Source organism: Falco peregrinus, chromosome 7 (assembly GCF_023634155.1).
Source record: "Falco peregrinus isolate bFalPer1 chromosome 7, bFalPer1.pri, whole genome shotgun sequence".
Lineage (NCBI taxonomy): Eukaryota > Metazoa > Chordata > Aves > Falconiformes > Falconidae > Falco > Falco peregrinus.
The window spans coordinates 33,848,042-33,868,101 of record NC_073727.1 but is presented as its reverse complement, the minus strand read 5'-3'; the positions used below and the strand labels follow the sequence as shown (position 1 = coordinate 33,868,101).

General features: G+C 41.0%; 1 protein-coding gene across 11 annotated transcripts in view; it reads right to left on the bottom strand.

The window, feature by feature from the left end:
* The window catches only part of NCOA7 (nuclear receptor coactivator 7), a 98,790-nt gene that overhangs the window by 14,768 nt on the left and 63,962 nt on the right, over positions 1-20,060 (bottom strand). For 9 of the 11 annotated variants that reach the window (XM_027786098.2, XM_055809781.1, XM_055809783.1 and 6 more), the window contains 7 exons: positions 12,166-12,245; positions 11,185-11,292; positions 9,698-9,799; positions 8,515-8,640; positions 6,164-6,348; positions 3,668-4,734; positions 2,041-2,209 (listed from right to left, as the gene is read on the bottom strand). In XM_027786098.2, coding sequence (XP_027641899.1) covers positions 2,041-2,209; positions 3,668-4,734; positions 6,164-6,348; positions 8,515-8,640; positions 9,698-9,799; positions 11,185-11,292; positions 12,166-12,245 — 1,837 coding nt within the window. The remainder of the gene's footprint in view (positions 1-2,040; positions 2,210-3,667; positions 4,735-6,163; positions 6,349-8,514; positions 8,641-9,697; positions 9,800-11,184; positions 11,293-12,165; positions 12,246-20,060) is intronic. The other 2 variants (XM_055809780.1, XM_055809786.1) reach the window with 2 other exon arrangements.

Here is a 20,060-nt window from a genome sequence, read left to right as displayed (position 1 = left end):
TCAATCCAGGTTTGGTTGGTTTGTTGTTTGGTGTTTTGTTGTGGTTGCTTTTTTTTTTTTTTAATTACTACAAAATGTTAAAACGCTGCACAAGCTACTGAGACTGCACTGGACAAAGTGTTTTATTTATGCTGCTTTATGGACAAAGAGATTAGAGTGTTATTATTGATAATTTCATACATGAATATAAATTGGATTCCAAATGTTATTAAGCTTAATAAATTATTCTGATACACTGGTCAAAAATACCTTACAAAGCTATCCCAAACAACCTATTGCCCATGACACCCTCCAGACGCCACAGTGATAATTATATACTATACAATACTGGTGCAAGAATATCATTAGCCAGTAGGAAGCAATGTATTTTGCTTTGGGAAGGCATCTGAGAGTTTGGAGGAAACACTGACGTGCTGGGCAAAGGCATATCTTGCATTAATATGAAGGAGTGGGTTTTGCATTTAATTTTTGGCCCAAGTTCTGCAAGATCTTTTATACACCTCTGCGGTGTTAAAATAGGTGTGCATGAACAGCATCACAATGACCCACTCTTCCACTACGCCCACAGTAATTTTGGTGAAGATCTGAACAGTAGCCCCGACATCAAAGATCTGGTCTGTCAGCCAGCATGGCCAAGTGCCGATGCAACAGCTCACTGCAGAAATTACTTTTTCCTCATTCTGAAGACTGAAGTATAAATCAGGTGTCAATACTTCAGTTTATATATGGGTTAAGTCCCTTTACTATTCAGAAAATTTCTGCTCATAAAAAGACAAGTAGAGAAGCTGTTTTCCAAGTTTGTTTTAAGAAGCTTACTAGATTTACCTGTTGCAGAGCAGTGATCAGAGATGACCTTAGTTCAGCTCAGCGGCTTTATTCGGCATTACACTATCCCCAAAGCAATAACTGACCTTGTGTTATATTACAGCATCACTCCAACTTCTTGAAGTATTTACTTGCACTTCAACCTAGAATCTTCTGAACCCACCCTTTTGCAATCCCTGAGGAGCCAAGGACTGGGTTCAACAGATAGCAAGCAAACCAAAGCTAACTTCAGCTACACTCCTGATGGCCACATTCCAGCTGGATTAAACCTCTCCCTCTCCTCCCCTGGGTCAGCAACTTTCACACTACTGGTCTGCTCAAAACACTAATTCCTAAAATACAAGAAATTAACACTTAAATCAACACACACTCTCTACAAATTTGAAAATAAAATTAAATAATCTGGAGAATTATTTTTAGAAAAGAAAATATTGACTGCCTCTTAAAGAGACAGCTCTGAGAGACATCACAAGTTCAGATTCTTCCTTCCTCATACCTAACTCACCAGACGTGTGATCACCAGTTTCCCTATTTTGGTTTGTCAACAGACTGGAGAATTGCTCTGGCTGCCTTCTGGCAAGAGAAGGACCATGGATTTGATTCCTCACAGCCAGTGAAAATTCTTGGGTGATTTATATGGAAAATCACAGGCCTTCACTTCTTTTTCCTTTGCTGTAGTACTATTTATGCATATACATCTCCAGGCACATAACACCTTTAAATGGATTTTATTGTGAAGGAAGGGACATTTTGAAGGCATAAATGCCCCACTCATTCAGCTAGGGGTGTCTCCCTTTTCCACTTGATGCCCTTTGCTCATGTGATACGCCTAGTCTTTTAGCACTGGCACCTTAGTGGATTCTTTGCCTCTCTTGCCACTGCTCCCCTTTTCCACTTTCCCTCACTTCGTAGACTACAGCTGATCATCCCTGTGTCTTTATCTTACGTTAGGTGCACATATATCCTATTTTATCTTCAAAGTGGCACCTGATGCATTCTTCCTTCCCACTGGGAGCCATATTATACTAGCAACAAGCACTGCTTTATCTCTCTGGCATGCAGCGAAACAAGGGCACCTCTCTCCTCATCTCAGCATCCTTGCTGTATTTCACACCTTGGACCACAGAGAAAAGTCAGATTCAACTCTAGGAAACACTACACATTAAAAAAAAAAAAAAGCACAAACATGTTTTCGTGCTAGGCATTGCAGCTTACCTTTCTCGAGGAACAGCAAACCAGTACTCTGGTTGCTTTATCTTTTTACTGTACTGTTGAGACATGGTGGTGCTCTGAGATGCAAAGGACTTTCTCATGGGTTTGCCTACTTTAATGCACAGAAACATTGGAGGAGTCTTGCTCTTCTCCTCTTTTGAAGGAAGCATATCTGAATGAGAGACAAAAGAAACGGGCTGCTTACAGGGAAGTACAGGTACTGTAGCTGATAAAACATTGTCACAACGATTAATCATCTTGTACAAAGGAATATTGTGAGACACCATACACAGAATTACACCTGACATGCCATTCAATGGTTTAATAAATCCTTTTTCATCCTGAACTGTGGCCATTTATTCCCATTTCATGACAGTCTGTTACCCTCCTCAGCTGTACAGCTATGTACACAATAGCCCTGTAAAACAAACTAGTAAGATGATCAGGCTGGGTGCAAACTGCAATATGAAGCAGGCAAGTAAAGGGGACAAGGTTTGACTGGGTCCAGGAAACCCATCCAGTCGAAGGGTAACCCTGCACACACATGCACAAAGCCCAGTGAGTTCCTCAACTCCAACAGTAAGCCAGCCACACAAAGCCCTTTTGTCTGCACAAGACAGGGTCAAGCAGAAGAGCGGGTTAGAGTTCCTTAAATTGCTAATGTGACACAAAAATTGCTTATTAAACTACAGCCTCAATCACACCAAAGTTGCCTCATTAGTTTCAGGAGTACTCCTACAGCCAGTTTTTCCTCCCCCTCTCCCAATGAGAGCAACCACCCAATACAACTAGTAAGATATAAACCCTTGCAAAAGAAAAAAATAGTAATTTTAAGAGCAACTGTTTTTAAAATAAAGACTTCCACTCTAATCATCCCCCACCACCTGATACGAATCAGGGGTATGTCCATTTCATTAAACTACCAGGAGAGAAGCATCAGCATTCCAGGATGGATTAGTGCTTAGAGGCACTGGGCTGTAGCAGAGAGAGTAATATGTGTACACGCTATCTAAACCGAGATTTCATTTTGTTATATGCTTTCCAATAACTGTCTGAATTTTATTTATGATAACACAGTGACCAATCAGGACAAAATGATCAGTCAATAAGACACTATATTCCTATTTATCACTTCTTTAAGGGTTTCCATAGCATGAAAGACACTAGACATGCAAATAGCGTCAAGAATAGTTTGGTACCCCCCTTTACAGCAACGTACAACTACTTTGGATACTATCAGAAATCCAGCCATGGACTTCACTGAAGCAATGAAAGTTACCAATACGGAGTGACAATTCCCAGGCCAAGAAGTGACCCTGTCAGAATTGCAACTGGGTGACATTTCACTGTCCTTCGTAAAGCCAGTAAACAGAGGTGAAGATTATGTAACAGTGATCACTCAATATGGAAAGAGCACACAAGCTACTTATCAAACTAGGAGCTTAGGGAATTTAAAGGGTTTTTTTTTCTTCTAAATAGCAGATAATATAAAAATATAATGTGTAAGAGGAAAAAATAGACCAGGTACTATAGAAAGAGACAATTTTTAGAGCAGAAGACCATCAATTCAGAGGTTACCGTCATAATGCTGTCCAAGTCTCAGAGGAAACAAGGATAACCAGAGACCTACCTTCAATTGGCACTTGAATTTTCTGCAGCAGCCACAGTCTGATTTCTGATTGATTGTCTAACTGCGTTTCTTGACAGGTCTTGTCTATAGCTGGTACTAACGAAGAGTCCACAGACTCTTTCAGATTCTTTTCCTCTGCTGCTGCTGAGCTGAGTTCTAATGAAGGTGCTTTCCTTTCAACACAGCAGGAATCAAGCTCCATACTTTTAACTGTATGGACTTCCTTAGCTTGGGACTTTGAAAAGCTAAGCGTAAGGTCTATGCCAACTGCTTTATTGTTTTCACCTTTCTGGATTTCAGCCTTGTGTAAGTCTTCAGATGACTGAGACCCATTCCCATCTTTATTGAGGTAAAATTCAATAAGTTTATCTTTCTCTAGCTCTTTCTTAGTGTCCAATGCAGTCTCCACCTTACCTGTTGGGGAACTGACACATTTGTTTACTTCTGGAATAACATCTTGCTTTTCACACAGCTCTAAGTCTAAGTCAGCTTTAGGTTCAACACTGTCCTTTTTTTCCAAGGAATCAACTGTCAAGTGCTCCTGGGCTTCTGTAGTGGGTTTGGTTACCTGCTGCTTAGTTCTCCCCAACTCCCTGGGGTCAGCCAGCAAGCCTTCCATTACTGAGATTTTCCTGTCCAACCCTCTATCCATACGAGATGACATCTTTTCCACCTTAATGAAGTCATTCTCTCCTTCTCCCAAAAGGGATTTTTCTTTGGTTTTGATATCTGAAGCATTTTTTTCCCCAGAAGGCTCCTTGGCACATGGATCCACAGCAAACTTTTCCAAACATTCAGTGGCAGTGATGTTGTTGGAAAACTCCAGTGACTTTGATTTGATTGAGCCTGTACTCTCAGATGACTGAAGAACTTCAAAATCAGCAGACTTTTCCTTATCTGAAGGCTTTATCTGTTTGGCACCAAAAGCAATGGATGGATCCCCATTCTGCTGCCTCTTTTCCTTGCTAAGGGATTTGAATTTGCTGAAAGGATTGATATCTTTCTCAGATGATAGGTCTTCCCATTCTCCTGGCCTGTACAGAGGACAAAGATCCTTTGGTATGTCACTGTCAGGGAAAATGATGGATGTACATAGGATGTTAAAAGCAAAATGGAAACAGAAAAAAAAAAAAACAGGAACAGAAAAACTAAATAATGTACCAACTTAACTTAGGCTCTGAAACTCAACAAAAAATTACTTTCTCCAAAATAAACATACACCAGTGGAAATAAGTGATTTTAAAGAAAATAGAGAAATATGTGGAAAGGATAATACTGAAATAAAATGAGTAAATCACTTGGTAGAATATGCCAGATGGGTGAAGAAATGGTACACATGTAATAACAACGTGCAAGTCATCAGAAGTTCAGTAACCGAAAAACCACAGAACATGTATTTAGCTGCTGGAATGTCATTCATACTATGTTAATATTGTTTATTTCCCACACCTGAAAATGAGTCAACTTCGACAACCATCCATGCTTCCCTAGTCATTACAAATGTATTTTTGAGAACACCACAAATTGGAGATAAGCCTTACCCTGTTTGAACATGTTTACTGCAAAACAGTAACAGGCAGAGTTGGGCTTTTTTCCTTTTCTTTTTCTCCATTACTTAAATCTACTGTTTGAATGCAGACATTCCCAGAGATTTCTTTTTAAAGCAGGACAATCATGAAACATTTCAAAATGCAAAATTCTTAAAAATTTAACAGCATAGAACTCCAGCTCTTCATTGCTGCTAAGAAGTCTGAGGTGAATGAGAATACAAGATTCTCATAGTTTAAAACTTACAAAGAAATTATTAAACACTCTAGTAATGAGCATAACAAATATCTGGAAAGTTTTTCTTGAAATGAGAAAACTGAGGGAAGTAGATGAATTTCACTGATCAAACAGGTGTTCACCTGTAAGAACAAAACTTTGCTTAGAACTAATACATAAGCAGTGCCTTGACTACACATAAACAAAAATAGCCCACCCCAGAAAGTCTATTGTGTATTATAAATGATAACTATCAATGCATTTCTAGTTTTGAAGTGGAAGCATTCCACAGCCTGGTATTTCTCCAAGTCCTGAAGATGGCAGTTAATGTGCTGTTATCTTCAAAAGTTTTAAATATTACTCTCTGAACATTCCTGGTAACACGACTAATCATCCAAACCTAGCTCTCTTCACTTCCACTGAAATAACCCTAGAGATGGGTCAGTGCAAGAGCCCAACCATGGCATGCCACCAACGCTTTTAATTACTGGTTTTTTTAATGATCCCCTTTGCACTTTGGTTCTCATATTCATGACCCATTTCTCTTTAGTGCCACCGAAGTGTTCTAAAAAGGAAGAACAGCATATGTGAATCATTCCTTTGCTGGCACTTTCCTCCTGCTTTTTTTTATTCTGCTGCATTAAGACTCTTCCCTTTCATTCACCTCCTCTCCTTTTCCACCACCCTTACTGAAAATCTGTAAACATAAGTTCAGGGAAGAACACTCCTTACGATGGCAACGCATCTTTAATCTTCATGTGAGAGATGTCATTGTAGAGAGCTATTGAGACAACCTCCTCCATGGGGCAGATGAGCCCATATTCTTCACAGCCATTCTCAATTACCAGAGGATCAGACTTATGTGGGTCAAACATGATATTGTTTGGAGTTACTATCATGACTCCTCCAACTACACCCTAAAACAGGAGAAGGAAGAGTTAGCACATCACTTATCATTTGGTATTAGATTTTAGGCTACTATCCTAAAAAGAAAAAAACTCTCCTCTGCCTCTTTATTCCCCATCACACAATGTTTGCTAACAAAACATCTTGGTTTCAAATTGCATTGTTAGACATTGTAAGGAGAGCAAAGGGAAAAATTCTATTCTAGATGAAGCCACCTTCATTTGATACATGAATTTATATGCAACCAGCACACAGGAAGGCAGTCTTACTCATGGAAACATCAAGGTTACCATGCTAAGCTACATCACAGGTCCCCTTGACTTGATCTGGTCTCCTAAAGATACATGCAAAAAGCTTCTATATATAGGGAACCAATTTGAAACAGCTTCTCCCCAATCTAGAAGCAGCTTCTACCACGATCCAAGCATGTTTTGCACAGCTTTAGATAACATCTCATTCTTCAAAACATGCTCTAGCAATGGATTTGATAAGAGGGTGCATCAGCCATTATTCAGCATCCAACCCCTGGCAACAGACTATTTTTCAACGTCTACAAAGGAGATTTCCAATGTCTCGCTCCTGCACCCTTTCTTCCAGACAAGCTACAGAATTCATGACACCAACTCAGAAGTTGTGTGTAAATCGTGACATCTGACAAATAGGAGCCACAGGATCAACAGGAGTGACCTGCACCGCAGATACTATTAATTATCCAAGGTCATCTGCAAGGCAAGCCAATGCAGGCTAACAAACAGGCAGGTAAAGTACCACAAGCTTGGTTTATGTTTTTTTTAGACCAGGGAAATGCTAAGCTGATAGTTTGGCACAGGCAAGTGAGTACATGTGTGCCTGCTCCTTTGTAAAGCGAAGTCCGTATGTATTTCCCATTTGCTTCTCTATGACTCACGTACACATGCCTGGTCTGCGTTTGGATGGCAGAATCAAAAACAAGTGCAGAGGCTTCTCCCACAGGTATATAACTAGTTAGCCAGAAAAGCAATACATCAGTAGGCTGTATGCCTACCCAGCCACTGCAGGAAGCAAGGCAACAAGGGATTTTAGCTACACTGGCAAAAAAGCTGCCCCAACTTTGATTGTTCTGACTGAAAATTACTTTTTCAGTCCCGCAGCCATAAAATCGGCAATCTGTATCCTCTGCACCTAGCAAGTATCACATAACGCGGCAGTATTGCCCTAATTTACATGCAAGACACCAAGTAGTCCTCTATTACTTTCTACAAAATAGCAGACTGAAAAATTGCAGCGTGGTTAAATAAAGTCTACATCCACTCGATGCAAAAAGAAGCCAAAATCTGTAGGTGTAAACATATCCATCTTACAAAAATCAGAACTAAGGGAAAAATGACTAAACTACAATGGTTAGCATATATCTCCAGTGTTACAAGTTCCAGAGGACTTGAAAACCCAAACATGCAGACATTAACTGAAACCAGAACCAACAAGAGTAGGTATATCAAAGCAGACTGTTCAAGACAACAGTGCCTTGCAACCTTGAGAAGAGGGTCAAAATACGGCCCAAGCTTTGTGCCTTCGCTTCTGAAACATCTGCTGAAAAGTTTAGGATTGCAGTCCCAGTGGGAACATGTACATTACAAGAACACTTGCATGAAAAAGAAAGAATAGGTTGTAACATGCAATATTTATCTTTTTATTAGGGTTTGCATGGCATTAATTAGCAAGTGCAGAAGCAACATGGACATATTTGGAAACACTGCTCTGGAAACAGTTAAAATTTAGCTTAAAGTCATAGATTAAATAGATAGGCATGTACTCATTTTATAAAGCTGTTGCTCAACTTGATGGAACTGGACAACTAACCCGGACATGTCATAGTTCTAAAGTGCAGTTTTGTCTGTGTATCTAACAACACACTCTTAAACAGGTAATTCTGGTAAGACATGGTAAGGGAATGAAGATGAAGAGAAGAGCTATTCTTTCATAAAACAATTATCATAACAGATTAAACAATTGAAAGAACAAAGAACAAAATGATACAGCATATTACCACATTACCAACAACAACAGTGATAAAGCCACCATTTACATTTTTTACAGATGTGGAGCGTTTGACCCCTCCAGCAGTCATCTTCCATTTATCCAAACAGATTTTGCTTTTAAAGAATCTCAAGCAATGCCCAAAAGCCAGTTTCACCTACCTTACCATCTGTGAAGTAACGGCAATTCATTTTTAAAAATTTGACAACCACAGGCTCATCCTCTTCTGAAGTAGAGGACAGCACTCTCTCAACTGGTTTGAAGGCCTTTCTTGCCAAATCAGCATCCTTAAAAAAAGAAGGAGTTCAGTAAAGAGCAACAGGACCAGAATCATATACTTCCAGATTCTGAGCAACTATAAGGTCAGGTTCAATCAACTACTCTCCTTTTGCTTAAGGAAGGAAAGTAGTAGTCATGTACATATGTACGTACACTTCCCACAGCATCTTGTATGAAAGAAAAACCTTGTAACATTACAAAAAACCCTCCATACAAATAACAGGCAAGAAATTAAAAAATACCAAGACAAATCAGCTCAACAAATTTCAATGAGGAGCTCTCATTAAGAGAGGGCCAGTCCTGCCACTTCATCTGCAGTAAAGATCTCTGCAGACAGGGCACTGGTGTGATTCCCCATGCAGGTGGCACAGAGCGTCAGACTAAAGTTAAACACAGTTGTTCACTCCAAGGTTCTCTCCACTTTACTTTTTATTGCTTATGGATTTGAAACGTATAATCACTTTAACATCAGCAAGTGGACAGCTAAACTCCCTAAAACCATATAAAACCATCATGGCCAGTCACCCTTCTAAGGAAAATGAAAGGTCAGCTATGCCAAGGCCTTTCATAAAGATTAAATCCTGCAGTCTTGTCTATATAAGACAAGTCTATATATGGGTACCACCGTAATATGCTTAACTACAAAGAAACTGACTGCTCAGACTAAACTAACAGCCTCTGTGCTTAGGGATCCCAATGCAGGATCAAGGCTCTGGATTGCAGAACAGCATAAAAATCTCCAGGGTGAAACAATAAATACATTTTTCATACTTAGCTTTCTATTTGCTAAAAACTAAACACTAAACACTGGACCATTTTCAATTGCTTTCATAGACTCTAAGCCCAACAGAATTTGTACTGGTTTTCTATGCTCTGACGGAATCCCCTTAATATGGAATATTTTAAAGAGATGGTAAATTTTGTAGTACAGCAAATTAATGTTACTCAGTACACTGCACACAAGGTCTGAACAGTAGCCTCAAAAATCTGCTATTTACACAGCCTTGAATCTCAGGTTCAGAATCAGAAATTATTTCAAGGTGAGTGAACTAATGTTTGGCTTACAGGGAGTTTATCATATTCGGCATCTGATGATGATGGAGAAATGGGAGCACCAGGACTGAAAGACGACAGTCTCGCAGCACTCGTTTCTGGCACAAAGAGAATCTAAATACAAAACACATATGTCAACACAGTAAGATGCAAACTTTAAAAAAGTTATTCACTAGAAATGCTACCTTCTGCTGAAAGACAACCCAGTACTGATCACACATGATTGCAATGCACTCAACTCCTTGTTCTAGCATCCTTCCTCATGATGATGGGGCACACGTGGGTCTAATTAGTTACAGGATCTAGCTCTACATTCTGTTTTGCAGCACAGGCAGGAAAATAAAATATTTTCCACAGACTGAGAACCTCCTTTTTTCCCCCCAAATTTACAATCCCAGGTTGTCTTGCAACTATCACAACTACAAAACAACTAAAATTACTAATAGTCATTAAGAGCAAATTCTGGTCCAAAGAGAAGGCCATTACTGAAGATGGGGGATTTTTAGTGCTAGAAGTTTATAACACTTCACTAAACATTGTCTGTTTCCAAAAACATATTTGCATCTCCAGATTTAAGAAAAATATTCTTTATATGAGCCAGCATTTTAGCATCATGTACTACATAAAAAAGAAAAAAATAATAAACCACCTTACACTAATACAAGTGTATATAAAAATATAACGCTTTGTTTGAATTTTCACATTCCCTCACAGTGACCATCCCAGAGTTTTAGTACAGCAGTACTAAATTTACAGTACAGCTTTGGACCTCCACCCCAAATAAAAAGTAATTTGTTGCAAGTGTCAAAGAAAGATACTTCTAAAGTTAAAAAAAATGCTCACAGTTTATTTTTAAACTAAAAATGTTCCAAGAATTAAAAAAAGATTTCCTTATCCCAGCTTTTGTCCGCTGGGTATTCTTAGGCAAGTCATGCCATCTGTTTGTGCCTCAGCTTCCCTATCTGCAAAACAGGACACTTAATTCTTCTCATCTGTGAAGCAGAAGTAGAGATCTGCTCTTCGTGAACCAGGTTTTAGTCTTTGCATTTGCATTTCCACTACTTGACTCTCCCCAAAACGGTTTATTTCCATTTATTTTTCATCTTACAGGAAACTGACTCATCCCCAATATAATGGCAAAGAGCCATTTCAATTACTGTATCTAACTCTCTAACTCTTTAATGCATTATATACAGCATTTATCTGTATAAAAAGAATTCAACTCTCTTACAACAGCTACATTACCTTCTTGAGCTTCCAAGACATCTTTAAGCTTCAGTGACAGCAAATAAGCAACAAAAGCCAGATATGGCAATTACAAATCTCCCCCCACCCAACTCTAGGTAACCGTCTAGTGAGTTCCCCTTTGAGGGATTTAAATTACTGTTCATTATCCTTGTATCCAAGTACCTAAAAGATATGTGAAAGTAGTAAAAAGCTTTTAAATACATAGCAAATAGTCAGGTTTCAGGTATAAAAAACCCCCATAAAATATTTACCTGGCCTGGCACAATTGTCTGCGTGAAAAGCTTATTGAGCTCCACAAGCTTGTTTGGGGTGATGTTAAACTTTAATGCTATGCTGTTTATGGTGTCCTGATTTCCAGCCTAAAGAAAGAACTGAAACTTAAGATACCATAGTAAACACATTCAGCATACCAGGTGAACTAAAACCATCTAACAGACCGTTTGCAGAGAATAGATTTAATTATTTCAACACGCCCCCCCCTACTTAACAGCTTACATGATAAGCCAGTATTAATCAAAAGAAAAAAATATTGTCTCATACTACATATTAGATAAAGTGGAGAGGTGTTACAGATGTCCCTCTCCTTGTCTCATAAAACTCTGAAGCAGCACCACCCCCATTTATAACTGGTCTGGCAAGTGGGGAAAGGGCACACACTGGAAAGTTCTTTACACCTCCAGCAGTTACAGCTCGTCGGGCATTTGTGCTGTTCCCAGCTGGGATGCTTGCCTCTCACAGCCGCTCTGCATGATGGAGAGTGGATCCCCTGTTCAGGGACCTGTCTCCGTGTGAGCCAGCCTTTCAGGGCAAAGCTAGTCCTCTGAGCTGTCGTGGCAGTGCACTGCTGCCCGGCTCTGGCTTAGAGAATCTCACATCATCTCAGGACCAAGCACAGGCCAACTAGCCGATGACCTAAGCAACATGTGGAATTTAAGTAATTTTCAGAACAATGAAACTGATTGCTCTAATACAGAGCCATGCTGCAGAAGTAAAAAAACCAGGACCGGCAGTTGCAAAAAACAGTTGCAGAGGACCTGGGCTGAACAGTCGTTCAGGACATGAGCCAAGCTCTGCTCCAAATATCATTGTGTGGGGAATCTCCATTGCGATAGGTATAAACTTACAGCCAGTATTCACTCACTGCTTTTAATTTTGTGCCGCTGGCTCCCTCCCAACCTCAACCATTCCACCTTCAAAAAGCAGACAAGAACAAACCACACACTGATACTTACAGTATATTCTATGGTACCATGGGGTTTCTGAGAAACCATTTTTTTCTCTTTCTTTTCATTGGTTTTGTTTTGATTGTCATCTAAAGAGAAAGAAAAAAATGATTCAAGTAATTGACTTCCAAGATATTTGCCTATCGACATGTCTTGAAAGAGATCTATAAGATGCGCAACTCACAGCTGTGAACAGGAACACCACCACTAATGAAAAATATCTATTAGGCCTTAAAATTGCATTGTAAGGCAAGCAAAACTTCAAGTACAGCAAGTTTAGTAATCATTCAGGAACCCTGCAAGAGAAATGTATACATGGTACCATACCAATACAGAATTACTCCTATGTTTTCCTCTGTGATTCCTACACAATTCAGCTGTTGGATGCAAGTACTTTGCATCATGAGCTGCTATCGAGGCTGAGGTAGAAACCAGCAGATGAACGTATGCACCGATACCACATTGGTACAACCACAACAAATACTGGTTAATCACCACTTCATCGCCAGTATGTCATATTTAAATACTATTTTGAACTCTGAAGGTAGAAGTATGCCAAGAGTCCTGCAAAACATGCATGCATACAGTATGCAGTCAAGCATCAGAAAGCACAAAGCTCGTTCAGAAGACATTTTCCATCAGCTGCAGTATGCAGAACTCACTGCACTTGCAGAAACCCTTGCAGGACCCGAAAGGCACACGTGTGAGCAGGGTAGCACTTTCCAATTCTTACCACAGCAGAGGGGGAGCAAAGCCCAGGATCGGGGGGGATGCCAGCTGCCCAGCGTCAGCCCCACAGGGCTCACCCTCCACACCCAGAGCCCATACCCATGTACCTGGTGGGGGCAAGGGCAGCACGCAGCCCCAGCTCCAGTGGTGGGGCCGGGGCGCAGCGAGGCCATGCATGGCTGCCCTGCTCGTCCAGCCTGCTCACCCCCAGCCCCTCAGAAAGGTCCTGCTGCCTCTGGCAGAGTGCTGCAGCCTGGCCCAAACAGGGAGGGTCGAGAAGGCAAGGTAGGGCTGGGCCCGGCGAAACCAGCAGCCAGGGCCAGGAGTGGGGAGGCACTGCCCTCCTGGGGGACCGTTCCTGCGGTCCAAGGGGGCAGCTCCTGAAGGAGATCAGGAAGGAAAGCACTGGGAATGGCAGCCTAGGGCTTCTGGCACGCATTCAGGCTTTGCTGCAACCTTTGCTATTTCCAGAGAGCAAGAGGCACATAGTAAAAACAAGGGCAAGGACTCACCTGCCCCACTGTAATGTACACAAGCAGAAAGGAGGGGCCAAGAGGTGTGTTGCACCTGACCCTGCCGCTGGCCCATTTCCACAGCGAGATTAATGCTGGGGGCTGCCTCAGCATCTTCCAGCGGCTACAGAGTCAGAGACCATCTCCTTCAGCCAACAGAGACTCACGAGAGCCCTGAACATACATCCAGGCGTTACTGCAGGCGCATCCCACCCATTACTTGTCAGGGATGCACTCATGAGAAGCACCATGGTTAGTGATACTACAGACAGCAAAGATGTTTTTCCCACAACATAGTAACAGCTGGGAAGCATGCAGGGACTAAACACACACAATTTAAGTACATGTGGATAGTACATATGGCATGGAGGACAGAGGTAGGAAGAGGAAGATCAGAACAATGCTGGCTTTCCCATCATGGCATTCTGAAACAGAGCATCACCCAATGATCTCAGACACCTCATCTCTGAGACTGGAGACCCACAGAAAAACATTTTAAATTAGCATTCTTGCTGCTTTTTTCTGACCGCTTGTATTTCCACCATTGCCACACCATCTTCCTGTGATCAAAGTCAAAGCAGCCTATGGTGAAGGATGGAAAAACAGGTAATGACAACAGTAGCAGGGCACAGTATTAAACCATCAGGAACACAACAGCAATATGACAGGCAAAGATGTGGCAAATTCTGGACATTTCTTTAATCCATTATTTACATACAACTGCCAATATGGACACAATCCTGCCTGAAGAAACTCCCCCAACTAACAATGGGTGAGTTCACACTATTTTGTGCTACTCAAGAGATACCACTTCGATCCCTTCAGGATAACTAAACTATGTATTACACCCATGCAGGCAAACTACCTAAGTTGCCTGTGAACTGTCACTGGAGAGACGCAAGAAGGGTTTATAGGTAGACTTATAATCATAGACTCATTTAGGTCAGAAAAGACCTTCGAGATCATCAAGTCATTTGTTAACCTAACACTGCCAAGGCCACCACTAAACCACGTCCCTAAGCACCACATCTATGCATTTTTTTAAACATTTCCAGATATGGTGACTCCAGCACCTCCATGGGCACCCTGTTCCAGTGCTTGACCACCCTTTCAGTGAAGAAGTTTTTCCTAATATCTGATCTAAGCCTCCCCTGGTGTAACTTGAGGCTGTTTACTCTTGTCCTGTTGCTTGTTACCTGGGAGATGAAACCTACTTCCACCTGCCTACAGCCTCCTTTCAGGTAACTGTAGAGAGCAATAAGGTCCCACCTAAGTCGCCTCCTCTCCAGGCTAAATCACCCCAGTTCCCTCAGCTGCTCCTCATAACACTTGTGCTCCAGACCCTTCACCAGCTTCACTGTCTTTCTCTGGAGATGCTCCAGCACCCCTACATCCCTCTTGCAGTGAGGGGCCCAAGACTGAACACAGTACCCAAAATGTGGCCTCACCAGTGCCAAGTACAGAGGGATCATCACTGCCCTAGTCCTGCTGGCCACACTGTTTTGGATACAAGCCAGGATGCTGTTGGCCTTCTTGGCCACCTGAGCACACTACTGGCTTATGTTCAGCTCTGTCAACCAGCACCCCAGGTCCTTTTCCACCAGGCAGCTTTCCAGCCACCCTTCCCCAAGCCTGTAGCGCTGCGTGGGGTTGTTGTGACCCAAGTGCAGGGCCTGGCACTTCTCCTTGTTGAACCTCACACAATTGGCCTCAGCCCATCGGTCCAGCCTGTCCAGATCCCTCTGCAGAGCCTTCCAGCCATCAGGCAGATCAACACTCCACCCCAACTTGGTGTCATCTGCAAACTTACTGAGGATGCACTCAATTCCCTCATACAGATCATTGATAAAGATGTTAAACAGAACTGGCCCCAGTGCTGAGCCCTGGGGAACACCACTTGTGAATGATTGCCACTTCATCTAGTAAATCATTTGGTCTAGCTGGAAAACGTAGACAAATTTTCAGATATGTTAACTCTTGCTTAGCTCTGAAACAGCACACGAGGTAGGAAACAGTTAAGAACAATTATTCCATACTGACTAGATGTGCATCAGTAGATCCTGGTGTAGTGTGGGGGAATAAAAATAAAGTTGCACAGAGAAACGCGGAGTTAGATTTTGTACTTGCTGAATGTGAGAAAGTGTAAGTCTATGCATGGATGGGAGGAATAACTTTATGTAATAAAAGCAGCTTCCTTGCATAACTTACGATATTTGGTAGTAGGAAACATTTTTGTTCCAAAGCTTAGTGTTTGTAAGTGGCATGGTGACTGAGAGATGACCATGGCAGCAACCACTATGCTACTGTGGCACAAGACAACTACAAAGTACTCTAGCAATACAGACAACTTTCTTCTTTATGGCTTCCTACCTGGGAAGGGGTGTTCCTCTCAAACCTCCCCCCCCCCTTCCCCCAAATACACTGTATTTTTCAGGTTCTCCTACTTGCATTGACTACAAAGCTTTGACATTAAAAAATACTATTAAGTGAAAAGTTGTAACTTGAAATACTGTGTTGCAAGGAGGCATATAATATGCTCTAGCTCTTGGCTGCCAGGACTGTGGATCTGTTTAGTAGGGTCTTCAACACAACCATGGTGCAATACAGAAGAGTGAGGTAGATACTCACACATAGATGAAAACACAAAACTGTACGGACAAGTAAAAGAGAAAAAGTTCAAAGGACAAGCTGAGTTTCAACTAAACATAATATAGTCCTCCTTTTGCCAAGAACAGTTAATAAACCCTAAATAAGCCAAACAATTAGACAGCTTGCTTTTCTTTCACATCTATGTGCGATAATGTATGTTGCATAGCCCATTTAGCTACAGGCTAGAAGAAGCAGTCTGTGAACCTACTGTCTTCTGAAACCAAAACTGTTACTTTGTGTTAGGATACTTTTTGCTACACTACCACCACTCCCCTTTATTTAATTTTTTTTAAATCCCACCAACAAGGGGTTCTGGACACCATCTTTAAACTGAGCATAATTACTTGGCAGGCTTTGGCAATTACAAACCACATCATATCACTTTAAATAGTGGAAAATCTTAACTAGTCTATGATTTTATGTCTTTATATGCACAATTAAAACCATAAATTAAAAAAAAAATCAGACCTTCAGAGTCAAAAATTCCAATGAATCCAATAAATTTTTTCAAGTACTGCTAAGCCCACTTACTGTACACGTATCGAGGCCAAGGTCACAAATTATGCTCTACATGGATAGCTACAGCACAGGGGGTGGAAAACCTGGCAAAGCAAGCAAAACACCACAATATACCATTTCTCCAGGTCCCTCATCCTCTCTAATTTCACCTTCAGGAAATCAAACATTTTCTGACATGATCTGAAGGCAGCTAGCTCTAGTAGTAGTCCCAAAGGCATCCAGAGCACACGCAGGTATGACAGAGTCCTCAGTAACCACATTTATTTCAGACAGAACTAGCCTTGGAGAGATGCAGTTTTTCCATCTTTAAAAATAAATGCCACTGGCTACTTTTTGATCTTGGACATTTGCTTAGCAGTGAAATGACTCATGGCTCTGTCTCCCATGTTTTCCTCCACTGCATGTACACTGAAGATGGGATCGTACAACTATGAAAACTGACTAGGTGTTAATGCAAATTTGATCACACTACATTTTTAGGAAAAAGACAGAGTGGGTGGACTAAACTTCTCTGTGATTTGAGGAAACATGTAAAATAAGAATTAGGTAAAAATAGGAAAATTAATGAACAATGAGAAGAAGAATGCCAAGTGAGAACAGGCAAGAAAATACAGGCCTATTAAAAATAGATAGGTCTAGAATGGAAATTTTTCTGCCCTTATTGATATATTTATACCTAATTCAGCTTCCTAGCAGACTGTTCATATTTAATTTTGCAATGCTATGGGAAACCTCACAGAAAACCAGTTACCTAGTAATGATTTTGAAAGCAATTATTGAAGGAGTATGTCAAAGATGTCAATCAGTTTATCACCCAAAAGACCTTTACACATGATAGGAGAATTACACCTCTGCAACTCAGTAAATAGCTGTATAAATACAGAATAGGTCAAGAAGCATCAACAGAATCCTGGGCTGTTCACACTGACGTATGACATGCCACTGCAAGACAGTATCAATCCCCACCAATGTTACAGACTAACCTGTTGCCAGCCGAAATCAGTGTGAGGTTTTGCAGTGCAGACAGTGACAGCTGAGCCTGCCTGACAGTTTCAGAGCCATCAGTTAGGCTGATGTCTGTTAACATTAGCAGGAATGTTGAAATAAACGAAGGGGCCAAAGGACTGACCAATTCCAACAGTAGTTAAACAAACTTAGTAGCCTGAGAGAACAGAGGTAATGGCATACTTGGGCCAAAAGTCCATTTTACTCATTAACCTTTGCCTTACCAAAGACTTAGGTGGCATGTAAATAAAGAAATCTTTCCCCTGACTAGCCCCCTTGGCTTCTAGAAATCATGAATTTCCCAGGGTAGAGAAGCAACATCCACTAAACTGCCCAGTTTCTTCAAGATCTCCACACCGGTCCTATGCCAATGAAGCCCACAGTACCATGATGTGCAAATAAAGTTCTGATTCCTTTCTTGCACTTTAGGATGCTCAGTGAAATTAATCAAGTAATTAATATTATTTTAAGGGTGAGCAAATAAATAGTCTTTATTCACCTTCTGCATACTGTTCAAGATGTCACAGATTACCAGCATCTTCCCTTAGTTAGTTCACTTTTTCAGGTTGACTAATACTAGCATACTCTACACTTTTTTTCTATTTCTCTGATCTCACAGGTTATCTTTCTTATTAGTTTTTCTTCTCCTAAGATACCTTTTTTGAGATGGAGGAAGAAAAACCAAATGCAGATTTTAAGATATGAAAACCCAGTAATTTGTGCAATGACATAATGACAGTTTCCTTAAAACTGTAAGATACTAGCCATATTTTTCCACATTGCTGCATACATCACCGCTTTTTTAAGGCAATCCAGTCCTAGGTCTTTATGACAGATTTGTTAGAAGAAATAAAACTATATTACTATAGTCTAGCCAAGCCCCAGGACCAAGGAGTGAAAACCTGAAGGTAGCTTACAAGAATCTGAAACACAATAAATTCAGGGGAGAATTATCACTTGGAGTAACCTAAACAGAGTACTGATAAGAAATTAAGCAAACAAGGCTTCCTGAGGTAGTTCCCTTATCAGTAAATGAGACACGATACCAACTATCTTGGCAGAGACAGAGTACAGCAAGTATCACTTATGTCATTCTAGAGAGACAGAGAGACCTCAAGAATATGAAAGTCCTGCTTGGGCTTGTAGAGGAGGAAGACAAATCAGTTTATCCAAACAATTTTTTCTGTTTCTGCTTTCTAGACTGACACTTTAATAAATTTCAGCAATGCTGTTACGTACAGAGTTGTGTGTAGGATGATTTAATCATGCCTCCATAAGCAGCTTTCTGCCTCTTCTCATGGCTCTCAAAGTGAACTGAACAGTGTTCACATTAAAATTATTACTTTTAAATAAAAAGTCCTTCTTTCAGCTCCTGTTCACCTGGTGGGTGAACCCCACCACCACAGGGGCCAGATCCCTGTTTTGGGACACCCTCCATCTATTCTGACATTCCAGCACTTCCCAGAGGCTGCCTTCCATGAAGAGATGTTATCCCAGCCCCATTCCCTCCTTTAGCCAGCTGCATCAGTTGTGATGCACATCATAGAAAGTTTTTTTGCCTACCTGATCAGACCTATCTCCCTGTGAAAAAGGGAACAAGTTAGAAACATTCCCTGCTCAGATTTGCGTAGTGGACTGCTACCATGTTAAAAGAGGAGAAGAAAAAAACCAAACCCCAAACAAAACAAAAGAAGCCACACCCCACAACACCCCACCATCTCAGGTGTCTGTTTCCCTGTTCTGCTTCCCCCTATTGCCACGGCCTCCTGCGAAGCCCTCACCTTTACTTCTGCATATTTTTCCTCTACTGAATCATATTAACATTTGGCTTCCTCATTTCCTACTGCTGAAGTCACTTGAAACAAGGTGGCAGCTGTCACCCATCACAACCACACTTGTGCTCCCTCAGTGAAAACTCTCCTGCCATAGGAAAATAGCAATTTCCTTATCAATACAAATCCAGGCACATGATCCCGAAATATCTATGCCTTGAACAACTTCTCTCTGCTCTCAATAGAAATTGATTGTGATTCTCCACTAGTAATTTTTCAAGCAAGTCTTTAAAAGGAATATCAAGATCACCAAAAATACAGGGCCCCAACAAAAATGACAAGGAGCTCAAAGAACTAATATAAAAAAGGTAGTAATTCCTTCTGCTATAAATGGAGAAGGTATTTTAAGGCACATTTAAATAAGAATCTGACTATTGATATTAATGCAATATTCATATACTGCAGCTTCTACATGAAAAACTGCAAATTTTTTCAAGAAATTTAAATTCCTTCTTTATTTACTCCTTCCTCCCCAAAATGTGGCTTTAGCTCCTTTGCAGAGGCACAAAGTGATGCTACATGTTACATGTTTTACAGTTCATTACCACCTCAATATGCTGCACTAGAACATGACGCAACCCCTTCCCACCACAGAGCAATGGAGGACCCACTGCCACCCTTCCCTGCAGCCATGCGTAGGCCTGGAAGACAAGACAGC